The following is a 20057-nucleotide window of genomic DNA, read 5'->3' as shown; positions in this document are numbered from 1 at the left end:
TTGTTTAATTTTTTTTTTTTTTGGTTTTCATTTACTCTGAAATTTTCTTTGGTTTTAGTTTCAGATTTATCGAGAGTTTTTGTTATAAATAATAAAAATAAAAAAAATAAAAAACAAAAAAAAATGATGCACTCCTAGATTCAATAATATCCTCTTGACATAAAAATATGATTTTTCTCTTGATTATGAGTTATTATAGTCAATTTTGTCATCTTGTAGTATATTGTTTCAATTTTGAATTTGTCACTCCCTCGACTTCTATAATAATAAATTTTTAATGCCTCATAACGTATGTTTATTCTTGAGTGAGCATGATATCATGAATATTTTTTTTAAATAGCTCTCTATTAACTTTGATTTGCACAATTTGACCTCATGCTTAGTTATCAAATATAATTTTATAAAAGATCAATGAAAATGGCTACAATAAGTTAGTGTGAAAGCCGTCTTGTTTCGAGTCCAGTTTGACTCCGTACATTATTTGCAAATTTTTTTTAAAAAAAATGATATATGTGAATTTCTTCTTGCACATCATTTGATTTGTACTACAAGAAAATGGCTACCTACTCATGTGTGAAAGCCATCATTGCACATATATTGTTCAATAAAAAATTACAGGAAAAATTCCTGCTGTATTATGGAGAATAAGTCGAAAAGTGCAAACTTTCTATACTAAGTCGGTTTGACTACTGTGTTGCATCATTGTTTATATAATAAAGTTTGTTTAAGAAGATTGGTTCATGTTATCTATGCTCATCTTGCATATGTATATCGTTATGATCAATCAACATTAATGTAATTTTGAGTGATGCATTCGAATTGATTATAATATGCTTTTGATGATTTGATTGATCTTGTATGACTTATTTCATTTGATTGTCATATTCTATGTCTTGATTATATTTTGGAATTCTAGAAGTGCATCTCCAAAAATATTTTTACCTTGTTTTTAGTTAAAAAAAAAAAGGACGTTCGAACAAGGATTGTTGAGTTCGAACGCGGCGCGTTCGAACGCGCGGACTGGTGCGTTCGAACGCACGCGTGGGTTCTTTAAATATTGCGTCCAAACCCAAGGGTTTCATCTTCCATTCTCCAAACCCTAAAAACCCTTCATTTTCCCCTTCTCAAATCTTCAAGATCTTGGTGTTTTTCATCGAATTTTTCACTTCAAATCCTTTTAGGGGGTCGATCTCCTCCGGATCTAGTGTCTTTCAACCAAAATTTTGAGTTTCTCCCCACATTTGCAAGGTATGATCATCCATTATTCTTTTTCAATAAACTTGTTTGATTTTGAGTGATTTGTGCGTTCTCAACTTTTGATCACGTTAATGTTCAACTCTTGATGATTCTTGCGAGATTGAACGTGATATCTTTGCATTTTTCAAGTGCAAGATGTTTTTCCTCTCGGGGCTTCATGGTTTTTCCCATTTTTCTTTGGATTTCTTGCTATTTTTTTTTTGGTTGCTTTCGGAGATGTATTGAATATTGAAACGTGTTTTCTTTTCAAGATTGCCTAAGAAAACGACGGTGACCAAGAAACCAAGGCCGCCTTCCTCGCCATCCTCGGCTCCCAAGTTTGCTTCATCAACAGCTGAGGGTCGTTACAAGCATAATTTTGGCACCCGTCCTGTTATCTGTGAAAGACCCGTAGTTATATCTGATTTTTCTGAGTTGGGGATTGAACAGATCTTTACTGAACGTGGATGGTTATCAGTGTGTCGGATGAGCGGGACTGCTTATGTGGAAGTTGTTCGAGAATTCTTTAGTAATGCCACGATTTCTGATCACTGTATATGTTCTACTGTTCGTGGTGTATCTATATACCTGGATTCCGATATTATTCGTGCTGAACTGAGTTTGCCTGATGGTGAGTTTCAGTATCCGACGTCTGCTCCACTCCCTGATATAAATGACTATGCCGGTACAGTCCTGATCAAAGGGGAACGTTGGAAAGGTAACATGATGCCGCATGCAAGGCTGACATCTGTGGCTCGCATGCTTCACCTCTTTTGTCTGTACAATGTCACCCCCAAGACTCGACATTCCAGCATTAGTTTGGATCGTGCGTTCCTTCTTCATGCCATGTTATCGGGAGTCTCTATTGACTTAGCTGCCGTGATCTATGATTCCATTCTCTCAGCTGCACAGAAAGAAGCACCTCGTGAGGGATTACCATTTGGCATTTTTCTTACCACTTTGTGCACTCAGAGTGGGGTGCGAGTAGATGCTTCGGAACATTCTCTTACTTCGCAGAAACCATTAGATCGGATTACTCTGAAGCGGAGTCAAGCTCACGACCACACGTCTCCTCTCAAACCGTCCTCTTCCGCCGCTGGTCGGTCATCGCATCTCGACAGTTCTGATGATAGCTCTGCCGATGACTCATCTCCCACTGAGGGGGAGTTACCACAGTACTCGGACCGGTTCGATCAACTTAGTACTCAAGTGCAGGATCTCTATTCCGCGGTGAATGATCTACGTACTGAGCAAGTCCGTCAGGGAACTGTACTTGATTCCGTGTTGACGATTCTTCATCGTCAGTTTCCTCCGAGTTCCTAATCTTTGGCATTTGTGCCAAAAAGGGGGAGAGTGTCTAGGTGTGTAGGGGGAGAGTGTCTAGGTGTGTAGGGGGAGTATGGGCATAGGGGGAGTTTAGTGGAGTTTACTTGATGGTTGAACTTGGCATTTGAAACTTAACTTAACTTGTAGTAATTGTGATAACGTGTGTTTAATCTTTGTCTGTTTAAATTTTTGCTCTTGTGATAACTTGTGTTTTGATTTTTTTTATTTCAAGTTATTTTCACTTGATCTTGCATTGATATATGTTTCCTTGCAGGGATTGATGTGCAAAATATTCTAGACTTGTTGATTGCTCAGTTTGAAGTCATTGTAATATCTTGTAACCTAAGTGTTTTGTCACAAATTGCCAGAGGGGGAGATTGTTAGATTTTTTATTTATTGGCAATTTTGTACAAAATATTCTAAGTGTATTCTTTCATGTATTTGAGCTTTACACAAGTCTAGAATATCTCTGGTGTGAAGAATTGCAAGATCATTGGAGAAAAGCCTCGCGTTCTCACCGCGTTCACAAACGCGTTCGAACGCGGGCACTGCGTTCACACAGACAGAGAGCCGCGTTCACAAACGCGTTCGAACGCGGGTACTGCGTTCACACAGACAGAGAGCCGCGTTCACAAACGCGTTCGAACGCGGGTACTGCGTTCACACAGACCGAGAGCAGCGTTCACAAACGCGTTCGAACGCAACCTGAAGAATTCAAGCTGTCGCGTTCGAACGCACTTGGGCCCGTTCGAACGCACCTGAGATTAAGTTAGGCCGTTCGAACGCACTCGGGCCGCGTTCGAACGCACATGTGAAGTTTGCAAGTTATTGGATTTTCGTGAGTACGAATATGACTTGGATTTGGCTCTATCTTGGAGATCATATATAAGAATAGTGTTGCCCTAACCTAGTGTGGTTGAAGAAGATTATTCAAGGAGACTTTTTGGAGGCTACATCGGTTCTTCAACAAACAAGGCCCTTCGCATCTACAAATCTTAATCTTTCGTCTTAAGGGTGATCTAGACGAAAGATCAATCTCGAGGGCTACTGAGATTGGACTTCAATCACAAGAAGCAGTGAATCGTGGGTTCTAGCGATCAAGACTGAGAGAAACAAAGTCGTTTGGATCGACGGGGTGTTTTGTGAGTCAGTCTTGTAACTGCTACTATTATAGTGATTGGTTTTGATCCGAGTTTGGATCCGTGGTTTTTTTCCCGATTGGGTTTTTCCACGTTAAAATCTTGGCGTTCATCTCTACTTTCGTTTTTAATATTTTTTCTGACTTTTACTTAAGCGAACGAGAAATATCATTGCCTAGATATTAGATACATACGTGTGTCTAGGGATTTATTTTTTCAAATTATCTTATTAAGAAAGAAGATAAAGAGGAACAAACAACATATTTAATATTTTTTTCTTTGTATTTGGACATTAAGTTACAAGTAGTTCAAAACATATCAAGCTATTTATACAAACTCATGGAACGGAGAAGGAAAGAGAGAAAGAACGAGACAACCCTTTCACCATCTTCTGGAACACAAAATTACAAGCTAAACAACAAAAGAATATATCTAACAGGCTATGACAGACAAAACAAACTTCATTTTGCTGTTTTGCATAAACTTAAACAAACCAATTTCAAGCAGTTGAGATGATTGGGGCTGGATATGGATTTTTTTTTAATGGATGCAGATCATAATCTACGCAGTAGGCGATGCAGATAATGTAAGGTTCAGTATGAAGCCAACCACTAAACCTATTAGTCCTGCAGATGCAGCAAACGCCAATGAAAACCTTGCATCACCCTTACGGTTTTTATGCCTCTTCAGCAATTCCTGAAAAAGATTTCCAGTAAAGTACTAGCAGGAAAGCGAAACAGAAGAGAATTTGAAGAAGGACGAGACATGTTGATTTCTTTTAGCAACATGCCGATGAGGAAACTAGAGCAATATGATTATACTTGAACACCATTGATAGTCAGCATGTTTCCCTGTTCATTTTATGCGACTCGACTATAGAATACCACTTGTTGATGAATTTAATAAATGAGGCACAGTATAAATAAGAAAAGACATCTGAGATATTGTAAAAGAAATGAATTGTCACAAACCAGTTCGCGCTGCAACTGATGATTTTGTTGAAGAGTGGAATCCCTTTCCTCCTTCAAGCGGTGTACTGTTTGGATCTGCACAATTTGAGAAACAAAGTAAAAGGTCGCTCCGAAGGACAGTTCTGTAACAAGAAGTTGACAATTCTGATGCCAAACCTATCGGTTTGTATATATTTTTCCTTTACAGTAAGGCTCTTCAAAATCTCCGATCTCCTAAGAAGCTCTATTACTTAATCATTTATTCTGTTTGCTTCAGCCATTAAATCCCATTTCATTTTGTCAGTTACTAATTCACAGAAAGTTGCTAAAATTTCCTCCTTGAAATCTAAACAGCTCATCATTGAGCATTTAGCAAGTTCCATTTCTTCTCCTCTTCCATCTAATATATGCTTCTAAAGCCTAAACTAGTCAATGTTCATTGCCACATAGTATCACTTAATAATTCTTTGTCAACATCTCTACTCTCATAAGAAGACAAACTTTTTAAGAAAGTAACTTCCCCAGGGCTTTCGCTTCCCAGGATCACTAAATCAACAAATTCATGACCTATGAACATTTCCAAGTACAAGAAATTTGGACTCTCACAAAGTTTGACAAACTTCTAACATTAAGCTTGGCAGTAAATCTAATGCCAACCCTCCTGGCATCTATATCCTTCATCAGTTTCAGACTAACATGCCCTGTTAAGGCATGACAGCATGTCTATTTGTTCAAATGCAGCATAGAGATATGGCAGATTGCTGAATTCAAATTTACACTTGATAGCAATTTATTTTGGGAGTCTGAATAGGGATATAGAGGGTTACTGTACATTGAAGAAGGATAAGATATATAGGTTGTTATATTTGAGACTAGATTTAGAGGTGAACTTTCAACAAAGAGCAGATGATTGGTCATCGCCAAGATGGATTACTTACGAGAAAGAGTACAGTTGCTACTGAATTTATTCTCAGTAGAAGTTACCTCTACATATCCCCAAAGAAGATAAAGGAGAATAAGAATTAGTGGAGAGGTTGCTGATATAAGCTCTTACCTCTTCAATACTTAAATTCTTGGGCATCTACAAATTAGAAGAAAAGAGATTTTAGATGCCACTTGCAAGCAAACTTATAAATAAAAACTAAAAGAACAAAGAAGCTGAATGATGTTTAATTATGGTGCGACAGAAGGTCAAACATCTCACCACAAGGTTATCAGAACCTTCTCTCGAGCTCCCAGTTGCTGATAAAGTAAGACCAGACTGCTCCTCCAAATTTGCATGCCTTCCCGCAGTTGTGTAAACAACCCTGAGCTTCAATTCCTCTATTACCTTATCACCATCTTTATTAAACTTCACAGGAAATAAGAAAACAACTTTAACTGAAAGCAAACGAAGGAAACTCTCAATCCTCTATCATAAGGTGAAAGACACCAATAGGGACAATAGCTCACCGCATCTGAAGGCACTTCATCAATGTCGATGCTCGGGGGCACCTTTGTACTCTGGAGGAGGAACTTATCCTTGCATTGCATGTCAGGTGGGTACTCCTTTTGCGCTTGAAGAGTGACTACAAATTCAAACAACAGAGTTGGCCAAAAATGAAAAGAAAAAAGGATCAGCTACATCGACATAAAATTAACCAAAACAAAGAGAACAAATGCAGCCAAATATCCCAAACAGCAACCTATTACGGTAGATGAATCCCAAGGTTGCACCACACCGGTGTTGGGCCTAACAAAATATTTCCTTGGCGATGTAGTTTTGACCTACCCATATGAGAAAAAGAAGGGGGAAAAAAAAACCAAATTTTTAGCATTACCCATTCCAAATAATCACAAAACGAGCACAATCGTGTTAAAATCACAGCATAATTATTATAAAAAAAAACATAGATAAATCTGAGAAACACCTTAAAAGCAACATGGTGTTCTGTGTTGTTGACGACCTTGAGATTGCAATAAGATGCCTTCTCCAGCTCAACTAATCAACAAGGAACGCACTATTGATTGTAATAAAAGTTAAAAGGAACCGAAAAAATAGGGCGAAATTTATCAAGAAATTGCCGAGTGCTGGATTCAACTTACTTTCGAAGGTGAGCTCTTCGGGATAAACCGAGATCAACTGACCACCACCACCCATCTTATTATTTGCGGGTTTTCCAAGCCTTCATCAAAAATGGCAGATCGCCAGGAGAAAACGTAATCCAATCAATAAAATTTAATCGAAAGGAAGGAAGACGTGCAAATGGAAAGGAGAAGAAAGCGAAGAATTGGGGGGGAGAGAGAGAGAGAGAGAGGCTTGAAAGCGAAAAAGACGGGGTCGCACGGAGTGATACCACCGAACCCAATCATTAATTACGAACTTTATTATTTCTTTTTAAAAGAAATGATCACTAATTATTTAGTATTGTAGTTGATTATATAACATCTTTGGTCACATACAAAGGTACCAATCAACTCTTCTAGAAAAACTCTTATCAACTCGATTAATTTTAATGCATAACTAGAAAAATAATATTTCTAACTATCATTAAACACGTATTTGATTCACACATATTTATAAATTATATCTCTTTTAAATATATTTGATAATTAAATATCTACTTATATATATATATATATATAATATATAGTTTAGTTAAATCTTATATACAGTTACATACAAAATCTTATCACACCAGGAAAAGTGCAATAAAGTTACATATATTTAAAAAAAAAGATTTATATTATAATTAATATGTTTATTAACTGTTAGTAATTAAATATAAATTGTTATATAAATTTATTTAAAATAATTATTACGTTTTATAATTAAATAATAAAAAATATAAGTAAAGTTATAAATGTAACTAATTTATTTTTAAGAAGTGTTCACGTTTCTAATTCCAAAGCCTCAAAATAATAGAATTGGTCACTAATTTATTGCTCCGTACAAATATTGGGTAAAGTATTAGAATTTAAATTATTTTTAAATAATTTATACAAGGGTAAAATGATAATTTTTGAAAATAAATTTAAATTTAATTGTAGTCTGTTCGATTTTGAACTCACTGAATGATCTTTTTAAAATAATATAATAATTTTAATTATACTATTTCGGAGGATGAAGGCTTAATTATTATATTTTGAAAGTTTTGACGTGGTAATTATATAAAAATCTCTCAATGAAATAACTGGAATAAATTATTACACGACGTACTAAAATAAGAAACACTCATAGCCCACAGAGAAGCGTAGAAAGAAGCCCACAAAGACAAAAGCACTGCCTCTCGCCTAGCCCAACAGAGCAAGGCCCACCACGAGAGAGAGACCAACCAAGAGACCCTTCCCGGAATCCAAACCACCACCTATGGCTCTACTCCCACTGCCACTGGTGGATGATGACTTGGTAGTCGGTGGAGCTTGAGAAGACGTCTGAGTCGGTGTATCCGACGGCGTCGATCCCTCCGCCGGAGATCCCTCCGCCGGCGTAGATGGCGTCGATGACGGCGTCGTCGGTGACGCCGGTGGAGAGCTAGTGGCGGCGGAGACAGTGACGGCCAGCTGCATCCCGCCGGAGCAGTGGCCCGGCGTTCCGCAGATGAAGTAACGGGTTCCGGGTTTGGTCAGGGTGATCTTGGTGCTCTGGTCGCTGAAAGACTGGATGGAGTTGCTAGACGAGCAGGCATTGTAGTCCGATTGGCTCACCTCGTCCACCGTGTGCATCAAACTGTACTTGAACACTGTCATATATCATAAAGTATCAGTCTTGAAATGATTTAGATGCGTTAAAAAGAAAAAGAAAAAAAGACTTACGAAGAGTGTCGCCGACGGCGAAGGTCTTGCCGGAAGCCCAAGTTTTGTAATCCCCGCCGCTGGTCCAGCCTGTGGAATCCCCCACGGTGTAGTCCGTGGCATAGGCCGGAGCAGAGGCTGCGAGGAGGATCAAGAGAACGATTACACTCGCCATGAGATTTGTGGTTGGTTGCTAAATGATGTGATGACATAGAATGTTATATATAGGCAACTCTAATCACTCGTTTGGTTGGGTTAGTTATTGCTTTCCTTAAATTATGTGGGTCGTTCTCATTTCTCCACCTGCTTCAAAGCTTTGGTGCACCTAATGCTTTGCAAGGTGCGAGGACATTTTCCAGCTCCTTATCGATAAACATTTACCTAACTCTTCCAAAGATTCGAAGAACTTAATTATCGTTAATGGAGAAGAGTCGGATTTGTGGATTTTGTTATAGACCATTAGAGTTAAGAGAAGAAGAAAGCAACGGTTTAGATTGAAAATAGATTAATTATTGGGCGGTAGGTGTTGTGTTAGGTGATCGAACCAAGTCAACATCAAAGAGGTAATAAACAGAAGTAGAGATGGTTATATCTTTGATTGTGATAAGAGGACCCTTAGGCTGTGGAGTTACTGGCAAAATACTTTGGATTTGGTTGGTATGCAGTTGGTGAGTGAGAGAATATGTAACTTATAAGGAGGAGATCATAATGCGATATGATAAAATCTTGTCGTCCAAGATCATTTTCAGTTAGATATGAAGTGGAAACACCTTGTAAAATAAGTTATACACCAAAGTATACAATTTGACAACCGTAATTTAGCAATGATTGGATATCACTTCTGAGACATTTCTGAATTAAGTTCTTACAGAGTGATCATACATACCAGAGGAACATAAAAAGAGCAGCTCTCAATCGAATACAAATATTCCAGATGATAGAAATCTTGCACATAACAGAGTTTTGGAAGATCATATCATGCCGTTTCTTTTGGAGATAACCTATCCAAGTACATGATTTGATTGACCTTGCCCTTTGAAGCGAAGATGCTTGGGATATTATAGTAAGTGAAAGGCAGTACAACTCAGTTAGGTTAGTCTGTGAGTTTGTAGTCTGACATTGTTGAGGAGGTCCCAAGTCCCCAATACTATGGGTGAACTTCTGTACATAGAAACTCGTTGAATGTTTAGGTTGTGTCTCCTGGAATTGTGATCCTGTTCTATCCTTTCACAAAATTTAACATAGCTATCAAAACTGAGATGTGAGAACAGAGGTGGAATAAAGTGAAGTTGCTGTCATCTTGCTGCTTTTCTAGTCCTTCGACGACACTCAAAACAGTCAGAACATGGGTAGTAAGCCTTGATTCTGCCTGCTCGGTTTGGCTGGAGTTTGCTAGGTGGAATGTTAAGGTCTTCCACCAGTATATGGCGCAGCTGCTGATTCTCCTCCATCAGTTCTTCAATAACTTGTTGGTGCTTCAGTAACTGGACACAAATTTCAACATTTTGAGCTTGTATAAATATGGAGTAAGGGGAGCTAAGACTTCAACATATTAAGCTTGTTAACTTATGAAGACAATTCCATCAGTATTCTCCAATGCTCAACATTTCATAAAGAACAAATTTAAAAATCTTAATCTAACGGAAGGTACTGGCAGAAGTAGAACTTTTTTATATACAAACTTTTAGAACTAGCTACCAAGTATTCTTACTTTTTGCCCTATCTTTTAAGAGAAAAAAAAATTGACATATATCAACCCAAACATGATGAGCTATCCTATATAACATTCAAATTGTTCACTTCATGTGTCCAAAAGCCTGGTCAGACTTATAGAGAACACTAATGAAGTGAATCAAAACAAAACTAAATGCAAAACAACATGAAAAACTCTGAGACAACCCTCATTTACATAGCTAAACAATGTGCATTGCACTTATATTAATAAGTATCTAATCAACCACTACTATTCCTATGTAACATATAAATAAGAATGGCACACTATGAAGAACTCACCATTTGAAGCACATTATTTAAGTCTCCTAATTTTCCAGCCTGCACAGGAATAACATCAAGATATACTTCAGCTCTCAAAAAGGTACATAAATTTCATCTACACTATCTCTACATATAAATCAAACATAAATTTGATGAAAGGACCTAAGCTTAGCTAACATTTTCTACATGGAGTAGGAGCGTAAATATACAGTGGACCTCATTATTACTCACCCCATTTATGTAACCCCCTAGCATACTAAATCTTACCAGAAAAGCTAATAAAAAAGGAAGACATGTTGAACTTACAATTATAATAATAAAAATATTGTGAAAAGTTGACTGCATTACTGGTTCCAATACGTACCATTTCACTGAGATCTGTCCCCGTGTCATTTTGGGGAATTGGATTTCGCAAAACATTAGTAAGGACCTTTTCCCTATGACTTTCTATGGACTTCCTTGATGTGAGCCCATTTTTCTTAATTTCTGGGATGGAATTTTCACCACCTGTTGTTTGTTGCAATGAGATTCTAGCCGCTTCGGACTCCAATTCCACAGAAGAATGACTGGAAGTTTGCATGTTTTCCGTGGCAGATCCACTGTGTGTAGTAATACTGCCCGGTAAAGACCCTGAAATGAGATTCGATGCAGAAGACAAGCCAGGTACATTTTCTAGGTTCCTCATGATTTTATTCATCACTTCCTAAAAGAAAGTCACATTTGAAGGATATATATCAGAAGAAACCAACGGAAGAGCATGCAAACAAGTGAAACAGATTTCAGTACCCCAACAGAAGATTGGATCCCATGAACCACTCCAGGCTTCAACGCGATCCCTACAAAGAGAGACCAAATAATTACTATCTCATTATACAAGTCACAAACTCCGTCAATGACTAGAGTTGAACCATGTATAGAAAAAAAATAATATATATATATAAACCAAAGAAAAAAAGTTATACAACAACCAAAATCACAGTGTATCATACCGACACCAAAGCCATGGCCTAGTCCAATCCCACATCCAACACCTGCTTCAATGTTCTTCAATCCCAACTTCTTTAGCTGAGATATTAAGTAGATAACAATAACAGACATGAGAACACCACTTACTTATCAACTCTTACAAAGTATAAAACCACCCAATTGCCCTTACAGAGCCATTAACATGTCTTCCAATCCCAGAAAAAGCATCTGTTGCTCCTCTTGTGGCGGTCATAACTTGCTGTAACGCAGGTATTGCACCTAATTAACATGAGTTAACAATTTAATAGCAGCGGAAAAAAAATCCATAATGGAAGCATAGAGCATTAAATCCCTAAACCCATAAAAACTTTAATTAGCAGGAAGATAGCAAATTTTCACACATTCCGAATTCGGCTTCTTAACTTAGTAGAAAGACAATAATTTTCCGACATCAAGCGATACAGCACATAAACTGTTTGGGTAATTTCCTCAGAGAACAAAGATGAACCGAAGAAAGTTGTCATGGAACAGGGATACATGGTGATCTAAGTACCAAGATAAATCGGACGACCGACGCCAATTCCAACTCCGCAGCCGACGCCGAAGCCAGTGAAGACCTGAGCGACCTTGAAGCTGAAGGGATTCTCCACACGAGACACCCATCTCCCTCTCGGACTCGCCGTGCTCGCCATTAATTAGAGATTCGAGTGTTCAAGCGCATCGGATTCGCGATGGAAGCTTTTCTTGCTTGGAAATCGAGGACGAAAAGCTATAAAAAGTCGATCTTTTTGGGTTTTTGGGTCTACCTGTAAATGAGCTTGTGCCTTGTGACAGGGTTGGAGTCCCAGACAATCAGGAACAGTTAAATCGATCGGAGCCATTGGATTAAATATCCATGCCCGTTAACAAGGACATCCAAATACTGTTAACAGACATAATAACCGGAGACTTAAAAACTTAAATAATAATCCGGCTCGCTTATCTTACTTTCTTCAAATAAGATTATTAATTTTAATTTTTATCCGGAGTTGGTAATTGCACTATGAGTTCTTTGGAATAGCCCGTTTGAAAACTTAACAGTGAATGCATTATATTCTAGAGATTAAATTTTTAAACATTCATCTATATCTTAGTAGAGAAATTATATCTCTTGTTGGCCCACCTCTATGGGGGGGCTTGAAGTGAGCCAATCTTCTCTAATCAACAAGGCTCTAATCCTGAAGCTTGCTTGGTGCCTTCTCAATAACCCTGGATCTAACTGGGCAATCTTGTTAAAATCTAAATACCTCCCCTCAAGTTCCTTCTGGCAGACCAATATAAAGCATGCTTGCTCAGCCCCGTGGTCCTCCCTCAATCATCAAAGTGAAGGGTACCCTCCTCAAGCATGCTCGGTGGGTAGTAGGGAATGGCGAATTCATTTCTATACTAACTGATCCATGGCTACCCTCAGCTACAATTGAGCATCTTCACATGCCAAACTCTATCACCAAAGTTAGCGATCTCATCAGTGATGGTTCTTGGAAGAATTCTCTCATTTGCACCATTTTTCCCCAATAGTAGCTTCTAATATTCTGAACACATATATTAGTCATCATTCGATTAATTGTCCTAATAAGCTCATTTGGTCTTCTGCGAAAAATGGTGTTTTCTTAGCAAAAACAGCTTATGACTCTCTCTAATGGCAACTAGCTCAGCTCTCTACTTCGGATGATAACCCTAGAAAGCTCTAGTCATTCATTTGGCGCTCAAAATTACTGCTTCTAAGGGTCAAGACATTCCTTTGGAGGTGCTTAGTCCGAGCTATTCCAACAAAAGCTATTCTTCATAGCCGTATCCAAGCCATCGATGAAGCTTGTCCTATGCGCTCCTCTTATGGCGAGATCATTGATCACATTCTTCTCAGTTGCCCTTTCATGCCTGCTGTTTGGCCCTCTTGCCATCTCGGGGTCAAATTCAATAGTAACTCCTCCTCTTTTGGAAACTTGGTCAGCCGATCTTTGACAGAACTTACCTGTTGAGGACATCTGCTTCTGCTTCAATATGCTCTGGTGCATCTGGAAAGCTAGATGCAACAAGGTCTTTAAAAATCTAGATATCTCCCCAAGGGATGTCGTCTTTAGAGCAAATGATGAGCTCCAATCAAGCTGCATTGGACACCATTACCACGCCCCTGAGCAGCTTGAGATGGGGGCTTGGTCAACTGTTTCAGATATTCCAAATATCCTCCCCTCCACCTGCGTGGGCTAAGTCGACATTGCGTGGTGCAACTCTCACCTCGGAGGAATCGACATTTTTCTTAGACCTAGTCAATACTCTCATCCATTGCCTTCTCTATTTTCCTGGATCACTACACGAGCCTTTTATTGGGTGAAGCTCGTGCCATCCTGGCTGTTTTAAAGGAGCTTTGCAAACTCCCCCTCAACAACATGGCGTGGTTATTCAGCGACCATCAAAATGTTGTGAATCGGATCAACTCTTCTCTGGCTAACTCGAACTGGGATACACATCATGTAGTCCTGGATTGCCAGCTCCTCCTCTCCAAACACCTGTTACTAGTAGGTGCAACAATGTATTTGCTCACAAGATGGCTCAGCACACTCTGCGCAATAGGTCGTCTGGCCTTTGGTCAGGAGAGCAGCTAAGTTCTATATGTAACTCTCCCTAATCTAAATGATATCGATCTACGGATCTTCTTTCGAAATAAAAAAAAAAGCACTCCTCCCTCATCCTACTTTCATCTTTGCTTTTTTGAATATTATAAATTAAATTTAAGAAAAAATATATACTTTATCTTATATAATTAGGGTTAAATTTATTTTATTATTATATAATTTTATTTATGTCATTTACTCTTTTATCTTTTGTAGTTGTATTTAAATTGAGAACGTATAAGGGTAAAAGTGTAAAGAAGACCTCCAACCTTTGGGAAAAAAGAGCGGGAAATCGGCACGTGCGAGATCGCTCAATCTCAGACGAGCCAGTTTCCCGCCTTTCCACACCATTTTGAGGAGAGGAATGGAGGGGAAAAGAACAGAAAAAAAAAAACTCTTCTCCGTTGTCTGAAACCCAAATCGATCCCTCATCTCTCTCCTTCACCATCACCACACCCAGAACCCTAGCTTAATCTCCTTCAGATCCTAGCTCAACCCTGGATCTCGATGCTTGGAGACGGAAGTCATATCTAGATCGCTATGGAAGCTCTCTGTCGGCCGTCGGATCTCCTCCTCCTCCCTCCGATCTCGTCCCAGATCGAGCGGGCGTGGCACCTCTTCACCGTCCTCCTCCGCGTCGGGCGGCCGTCTCACCCCGCCGAGTTCGCCGCAAGATGCGCCGTCTTCCCTTCTCCATCGCCGGATTTCGTCGAATTCCTTTGCCGGATCCCTGGATCCCCGCTGTACCTAACCGACGACCACTTCGTTACGGTTTCTGAGACGGCGATTGCTGTCTTCGGGCGGTTCTTGTCGAGTGCTCTCGCTCCATTTGTGCCGAGGGTTGCGGTTAGGGTTTCGGAGCAGAGGAGAAGGTGCGGTGATGTTTCCTTGATGTATGTGAGGAAGAGGAAGTTGCGGGATGTGGAGGGTCAAGTGATGCCTGTGCCGAGAGCTAAGAGGAGGCTTTCGATGACTTCTGATGGAGGTATTTCTTTCACTCAAGTGTACATTTTCTTTTTGGTGAAGATATGGTCGTTTTTTTTTAAAGTGGACTGGGTATTTGTTCCAGATGTGAATGAATTTAAGGAGGATGTGGAAATCTACTATCAGTTATATTCTGTAAATGGGACTGGGATCACAACTGACGAGGTAATATGCACATTCTGGCTCGTTATGTTAAAACTTTTAGTAATATTTGTTGCAGAAGCACTGAATTATGTGATAGGAAGCCACATGAACTAGAACTTTGATTGCATGATGCTCCAAAATGATGATATATAATTGTTATAATTTTCTCTTTTTTTCTTTCTTTTTGTCTCACCATACTGTATAATAGTTGGAGTGTTTTAGGAAGCAATTTTCGGTGTCACCACAGATTTTTTTTTTTCTGATCTGTTTGCATTCCTAATGATTATTTCACCATCTAAATCTTCTACAATTCTATATGCAATTACACGTTTAATATAGTAGTGTAGTTAACAGAGAGTGCTTTTCCTTTAAATCCAGAACAATTAGCATAAACTTCGGGAACCTGTCATGTTACATAATGGCGAGGTTTTAAAAGACGGTAAGCAATAGACGGGCAAAGAAGGGATTATGTAGCACTTAGGTGCTAGGTAGGTGCCGCCTACGTACCGTTTTTTCAAACGGCTAATATCGATTTCGATCTCGATACTGTGAACTTTGAATAAAACAATAGTGAGACACCAAAATTCTTGTTATTTTTATTTGATATCTATAGACATTAATTGATTAGAACTAGCTTTCTTTCCTTACCAAATGTTACATTCCCAAGTTTGACAACTGGGCTCGTGTCATTCAGTGACATTGGTTGATCATGTGTTGCTTTATACAACTTCTGAAATGATGTATGCAGGTACACAGTGGTGTTATAGAATGTTTACAAAGCAATGTTATGTCATCTGGCACATCAAGCATAGGGCATCCCTTCTGTTCTTCAAGCAGACAGAATTTATTGCCTTCAACCTCCTGCCTATCTACTGTTTCTTTTTCAAGTACTCCACACGCAAAACCCAGCTGTTTAGGAGATGATGAGTCTGGCAAACCACATAAGAATACGAGTACCATACTGGTGCAAAATAACTTGCTCGATGCACGTCATCATAATGATGTTTCTCATGATGTTGAAATTATGGCCAACGTCCATGAGTCCACTGTCCTTGAAACTAGGAAGACAATTGAATTGGAAGAAGGGTCACCTTTTCAGGGTTGCAAATTAAAAGGTCTCACTTCATGTGTGGAGGATTTGACAAAAGATTGTGAGCATGTGCATGTCAGGAATGCACTAGCATCTTCGCAGACGACGAGCATATCTGGAATTAGAGAAGAGCAGAATGTTAATTCCAAAGAGGAAGACAATCTCATTGGTTGTACCACAGCTCCGGTGGGGAATGCAGAAAATGCTGATGTTTTTTCTTGTCAAGCAGAGGAAGCTTCATGTGATCCTGTTGCACTTGAAAAAGACGATGATACAAGGCAATCTTTGTTAACAAATCCAACAGCTTCCAAGTTTGAATCTTCTGCAATACAACAATTAATTCTACCAACCACTACTTGTAAGGAGAAAAGGAAATCATCTTTGAAACCAAAGATGACAGAAGAACCTGGATTAACTGTTAGGTTGCAAAATCCCGAGGAAGGGCCAACTAATCTGAGGATTGGTGACTCCCTTAAGGATGGACTGGAGAAAAGGGTGAATAAACATCCTATTATGAAGCAAAAGACCAAGAGAAGCAACAATTGTGATATGCCTCCTAAAGATGTTAAGGGGCACACTGGCGTGAAGGCTCCCAAGGTGAGCTCCTTTCAACTGATACCAGTCGTAGTGCTGACCTTTCCTAAATTTATATCATCTCTGGAAAGACGGATAATGGTCTGTAAAAGATTTTACATTTGGCTTCTTGTTAATTCTTTGGCGTGTTTTTCAGAGCCACGCGGAGCCCAAGTTACTGCCTGATTTTGAATCTTTTACCATAGAAGAAGAGGAAGGTTCAGGTAAAGGATGCATATTTGTTTTCCATCAAATACATCTTAGCCGTCCCATCTTTCCTCAAATCCGTCTTCTTTATTCTCATCAATAATTTTTATGGCATATTTAGGTGGCTACGGGACTGTTTACAGGGTTCGAAGAAAAACAGATGGAAAAATATTTGCCGTAAAGTGTATGTAAAATGGCAATATATCTCCTCCCTTCGTTGTTCAGTTATCTGGCAAGGACATACTATCTAATGGAGTAACAAGTAGAAGGCAACACTGACATCTGCTAACACTCATCGTTTTTCTACCAGGTCCTCACGCAAATGCTCATTCACATCACGTCAACAATGAAATGAAGATGCTGGAACGTTTTGGGTACTTACTAGTCAATTATGTTTCCCAGAAGCTAATTTTTATCTTTTAATCATTTCGAATCAAAGAAATTTATACTTGGTTGATTTTTTGTTTACAGGGGAAGAAACTTTGTGATAAAATATGAAGGCTCTTTCAAGACTGTTGACTCTGAGTGCTTTGTTCTAGAACATGTTGAGCATGACAGGCCAGAGGTGATTGAAGTTTTTTTTTATCCGTTGCAACTTTTATTGTATGCACCAGCTCATTTTCTTTTTAAACAGGTTCTTAAAAGGGAAATAGATGTGTTTGAACTACAATGGTATGGTTACTGTATGTTTAGAGCGCTTGCGAGCTTGCATAAGCAGGTGGGATAGTTGGCAGATTTGTCTTAGTTAACAGTTGTCAATTTATTTCTCCTCATTCTCATCTCGAGTATTTTGCAGGGAATAGTGCATCGAGACATTAAACCTGGGAACTTCCTTTTTTCTCGTAAACTCAACAAGGGATATCTCATTGACTTCAATTTAGCCAACGTTAGTACCATTATATTTCTCTTTTCTGTGTTTTTTTTTCATTCTCATAAGAAATATCTTGATGATCAGAAATTAACTACATATTTCTTGTTTTTCCTTTCCATTTGGTTCCCATACAGGACCTGCACCAAAAGTTTTTCAGAGAAAGTAAGTTGAACTTCTTTCAGTTCATTCATGATTTTTTTTAAGGACCTGAAGTTAGTGATCCAGCTCAAGAACTGCTCAACCTTGACTCAGCTTCAGCTTCCCCAACTTTCAACCTAATGTAGCCCTCTTTCCATCTCTCTCACGTCTCCCTGTCCAAGTAGGCTATCCCAACTTTCAACATCCTTGTTCAGTAGATGTCTCAACTATTGCCCTTCTGTGGCCAAGGCCTCCACTTCAAAGGTTTCAAAATTTTAATTACCTACCCATTCTGAGATGTTGCCGCTAACACTCCAATCTCTGTCATCGTTCATGTTTCCCTCTATGTGCTGATTTAGTTCATCCACATTGGTCGTGTATATTATTCATTCTTTTGTTAATGTGATGCTGTTTTCCTTTGATTTGAATAGATAAATCTGGAACAGCTTCAAATGTAAATGTAGACACAGCTTCCAAGTCCGTTTTGAAGTTTGCTACAGGTAGTCAAGCTAGGAGAATATTGGCTGATTGTATTTTGGATAACACAAATAAGGAAGCGGCTAGTGATCCCAAGAAACGACTCGTATCCAAGAAGAGATCCGACATGAATCCATTGGACGACTTGCCAAAAATTGAACACAAAAACAAATACGGGAGTCAAGCTGCTGATGTTTCTGGCGTAACCTCAGCGAAAGATGCAACTAGCACACGGACTCCTTCAGACAGATTGAAGCAGCCCATCCCTTGCAAAGGACGGAAAGAGTTAATTAACTTTCTGCATGAGGCAATGCAAAGTCCCAAGCACAGGGCAGCAGCACCTCCAGTTTCTCAGAGAAAGAGGGTAGCTGCTCCTTTGGGAAAGCTAGATAAGAGGCTTCTTATGCTGACACCCATGCCTGTTCATTCTAGTGGCAATGTTGTTGCCGGTGCAGGCATGTTTAAGAGCAGAGGTATTTGACACCACAAAATGCGATCTTAATGTTTAGCTTTTTTTTTTCCCCGTAATCAGAATGAGCTGATCCGATACTGTTCTCAGGAAACGGTAAGCAAAGGAGAGAAGGTCCCTGTGTTGGAACCAAAGGATTTCGAGCTCCCGAGGTTCGATCAATTTTGTCAGGAACATCTATCATCCATCTTAACTCTCTACGAATCCAGCGAAATAAACTCTCCGCTTGCAGGTCTTATTTAAATCATTTCACCAAGGGTGCAAAGTTGATGTCTGGTCTGCTGGTGTTACGCTTCTCTACTTGATGATAGGCAGAACGCCATTCAGTGGAGACCCTGACCAGTAAGTCTGATGCAGTTCACGTAATTTGATATCCTCTGAATCCAATTGCCAAAATTTAAACTAATGCTACTGCTGTGGCCAAAAGAAATGTGAAGGAAATCGCAAAGCTGAGGGGAAGCGAGGATCTCTGGGAGGTAGCCAAGCTACACGGCTGCGAGTCGTCGTTCCCTTCGGTACATGAGCAAACCAAGATTGCTTGCGGAAAATTTCTTTTTAAAGAGTAATGGGCCTAAATAATGGGAGGAAATCTTCTTTGTTGCAGGAGCTGTTCGATGTGAGGTCACTGCAGTCTATGGAGCTGAGAGAGTGGTGCACAGTTAACACTAGGAGGCCCGAGTTCCTCGAGATGGTTCCAGATTCCTTGTTTGATCTCGTGGACAAGTGTTTGACAGTGAACCCGAGGTGCAGGATCACTGCAGAAGAAGCCCTGATGCATGACTTCTTTGCTCCATGCCACGAGAGGCTAAGAAAGCAGAGGATGTTAAGGAGGGCAGCTGGGTCGGAGCCTTCTTGCTATCCCTCACACTAGGGGTGTCCATATCAGCCTTAATCTAGAATTTTCTGCTTAATAGTTAATTTCTATTGTATCATACCATCCATAATGGCTAATCGATGCATCGCCAATCTTGTACTCATTGGTGCTGTAATTTATTATTCCTTGTGTAACATCATATTTATTAATTTACAACCACCAAAGCGAACTTCTGAGGAGTTGCTTAGAAATG

The 20057-nt window shown here is 39.3% G+C and overlaps 4 protein-coding genes across 5 annotated transcripts; 1 reads left to right on the top strand and 3 right to left on the bottom strand.

Moving 5' to 3' along the window:
- Window positions 1-3962: 3962 nt before the first annotated feature.
- On the bottom strand, window positions 3963-7060 carry LOC140766941 (vesicle-associated protein 2-1). 2 transcript variants are annotated; one of them, XM_073106645.1, is made up of 8 exons: window positions 6737-7036; window positions 6562-6632; window positions 6337-6418; window positions 6104-6219; window positions 5856-6002; window positions 5706-5732; window positions 4673-4747; window positions 3963-4397 (listed from the first exon to the last, which is right to left on the bottom strand). In XM_073106645.1, the coding sequence occupies exons 1-8, from the start codon at window positions 6789-6791 to the stop codon at window positions 4263-4265; spliced, it is 708 nt and encodes a 235-aa protein (XP_072962746.1). In that variant the 5' UTR covers window positions 6792-7036; the 3' UTR covers window positions 3963-4262. The 2 variants fall into 2 exon arrangements, with proteins under 2 accessions (XP_072962746.1, XP_072962747.1); XM_073106646.1 differs by lacking the exon at window positions 5706-5732 and having other exon boundaries at window positions 6737-7060.
- A 756-nt stretch (window positions 7061-7816) lies between these two features.
- On the bottom strand, window positions 7817-8627 carry LOC140766942 (mavicyanin-like). The gene is made up of 2 exons (XM_073106647.1): window positions 8447-8627; window positions 7817-8373 (listed from the first exon to the last, which is right to left on the bottom strand). The coding sequence occupies exons 1-2, from the start codon at window positions 8598-8600 to the stop codon at window positions 7925-7927; spliced, it is 603 nt and encodes a 200-aa protein (XP_072962748.1). The 5' UTR covers window positions 8601-8627; the 3' UTR covers window positions 7817-7924.
- A 589-nt stretch (window positions 8628-9216) lies between these two features.
- LOC140766939 (uncharacterized) lies at window positions 9217-12228 on the bottom strand. Its single transcript, XM_073106644.1, has 7 exons — window positions 11940-12228; window positions 11577-11665; window positions 11410-11485; window positions 11207-11256; window positions 10785-11123; window positions 10439-10477; window positions 9217-9909 (listed from the first exon to the last, which is right to left on the bottom strand). The coding sequence occupies exons 1-7, from the start codon at window positions 12076-12078 to the stop codon at window positions 9721-9723; spliced, it is 921 nt and encodes a 306-aa protein (XP_072962745.1). The 5' UTR covers window positions 12079-12228; the 3' UTR covers window positions 9217-9720.
- Window positions 12229-14405: 2177 nt separating this feature from the next.
- LOC140767862 (uncharacterized) lies at window positions 14406-20035 on the top strand. The gene is made up of 15 exons (XM_073107935.1): window positions 14406-15022; window positions 15107-15186; window positions 15914-16852; window positions 16986-17052; window positions 17157-17219; window positions 17346-17409; window positions 17507-17600; window positions 17670-17753; window positions 17832-17921; window positions 18041-18068; window positions 18476-18994; window positions 19081-19142; window positions 19223-19332; window positions 19418-19505; window positions 19595-20035. Exons 1-15 carry the CDS (start codon window positions 14578-14580, stop codon window positions 19859-19861), a joined length of 3000 nt encoding a protein of 999 aa, XP_072964036.1. The 5' UTR covers window positions 14406-14577; the 3' UTR covers window positions 19862-20035.
- The last annotated feature ends 22 nt before the right edge of the window (window positions 20036-20057 follow it).

This window comes from Typha angustifolia, chromosome 9, assembly GCF_048772165.1.
Source record: "Typha angustifolia cultivar Huaian chromosome 9, ASM4877216v1, whole genome shotgun sequence".
Taxonomy (NCBI): Eukaryota; Viridiplantae; Streptophyta; class Magnoliopsida; order Poales; family Typhaceae; genus Typha; species Typha angustifolia.
This window is presented reverse-complemented; position numbering and strand designations above follow the sequence as displayed.

Excerpts from the sequence above, each read along its gene's own strand:
- LOC140766942 (XM_073106647.1), bottom strand. The coding sequence starts at position 8,600 with ATGGCGAGTGTAATCGTTCTCTTGATCCTCCTCGCAGCCTCTGCTCCG. Across the intron at positions 8,374-8,446 it reads CGCCGTCGGCGACACTCTTC|TGTTCAAGTACAGTTTGATG; the intron begins GTAAGTCTTTTT and ends GATATATGACAG.
- LOC140766941 (XM_073106645.1), bottom strand. The coding sequence starts at position 6,791 with ATGGGTGGTGGTGGTCAGTTGATCTCGGTTTATCCCGAAGAGCTCACC. Across the intron at positions 6,419-6,561 it reads AACACCATGTTGCTTTTAAG|GTCAAAACTACATCGCCAAG; the intron begins GTGTTTCTCAGA and ends TCATATGGGTAG. Across the intron at positions 5,733-5,855 it reads AAGGTTCTGATAACCTTGTG|ATGCCCAAGAATTTAAGTAT; the intron begins GTGAGATGTTTG and ends TCTAATTTGTAG.
- LOC140767862 (XM_073107935.1), top strand. The coding sequence starts at position 14,578 with ATGGAAGCTCTCTGTCGGCCGTCGGATCTCCTCCTCCTCCCTCCGATC. Across the intron at positions 18,069-18,475 it reads CCAAAAGTTTTTCAGAGAAA|ATAAATCTGGAACAGCTTCA; the intron begins GTAAGTTGAACT and ends TGATTTGAATAG. Across the intron at positions 19,143-19,222 it reads AAGGATTTCGAGCTCCCGAG|GTCTTATTTAAATCATTTCA; the intron begins GTTCGATCAATT and ends CTCCGCTTGCAG.
- LOC140766939 (XM_073106644.1), bottom strand. The coding sequence starts at position 12,078 with ATGGCGAGCACGGCGAGTCCGAGAGGGAGATGGGTGTCTCGTGTGGAG. Across the intron at positions 11,257-11,409 it reads AGGCCATGGCTTTGGTGTCG|GGATCGCGTTGAAGCCTGGA; the intron begins GTATGATACACT and ends CTCTCTTTGTAG. Across the intron at positions 9,910-10,438 it reads TAAATAATGTGCTTCAAATG|TTACTGAAGCACCAACAAGT; the intron begins GTGAGTTCTTCA and ends ATTTGTGTCCAG.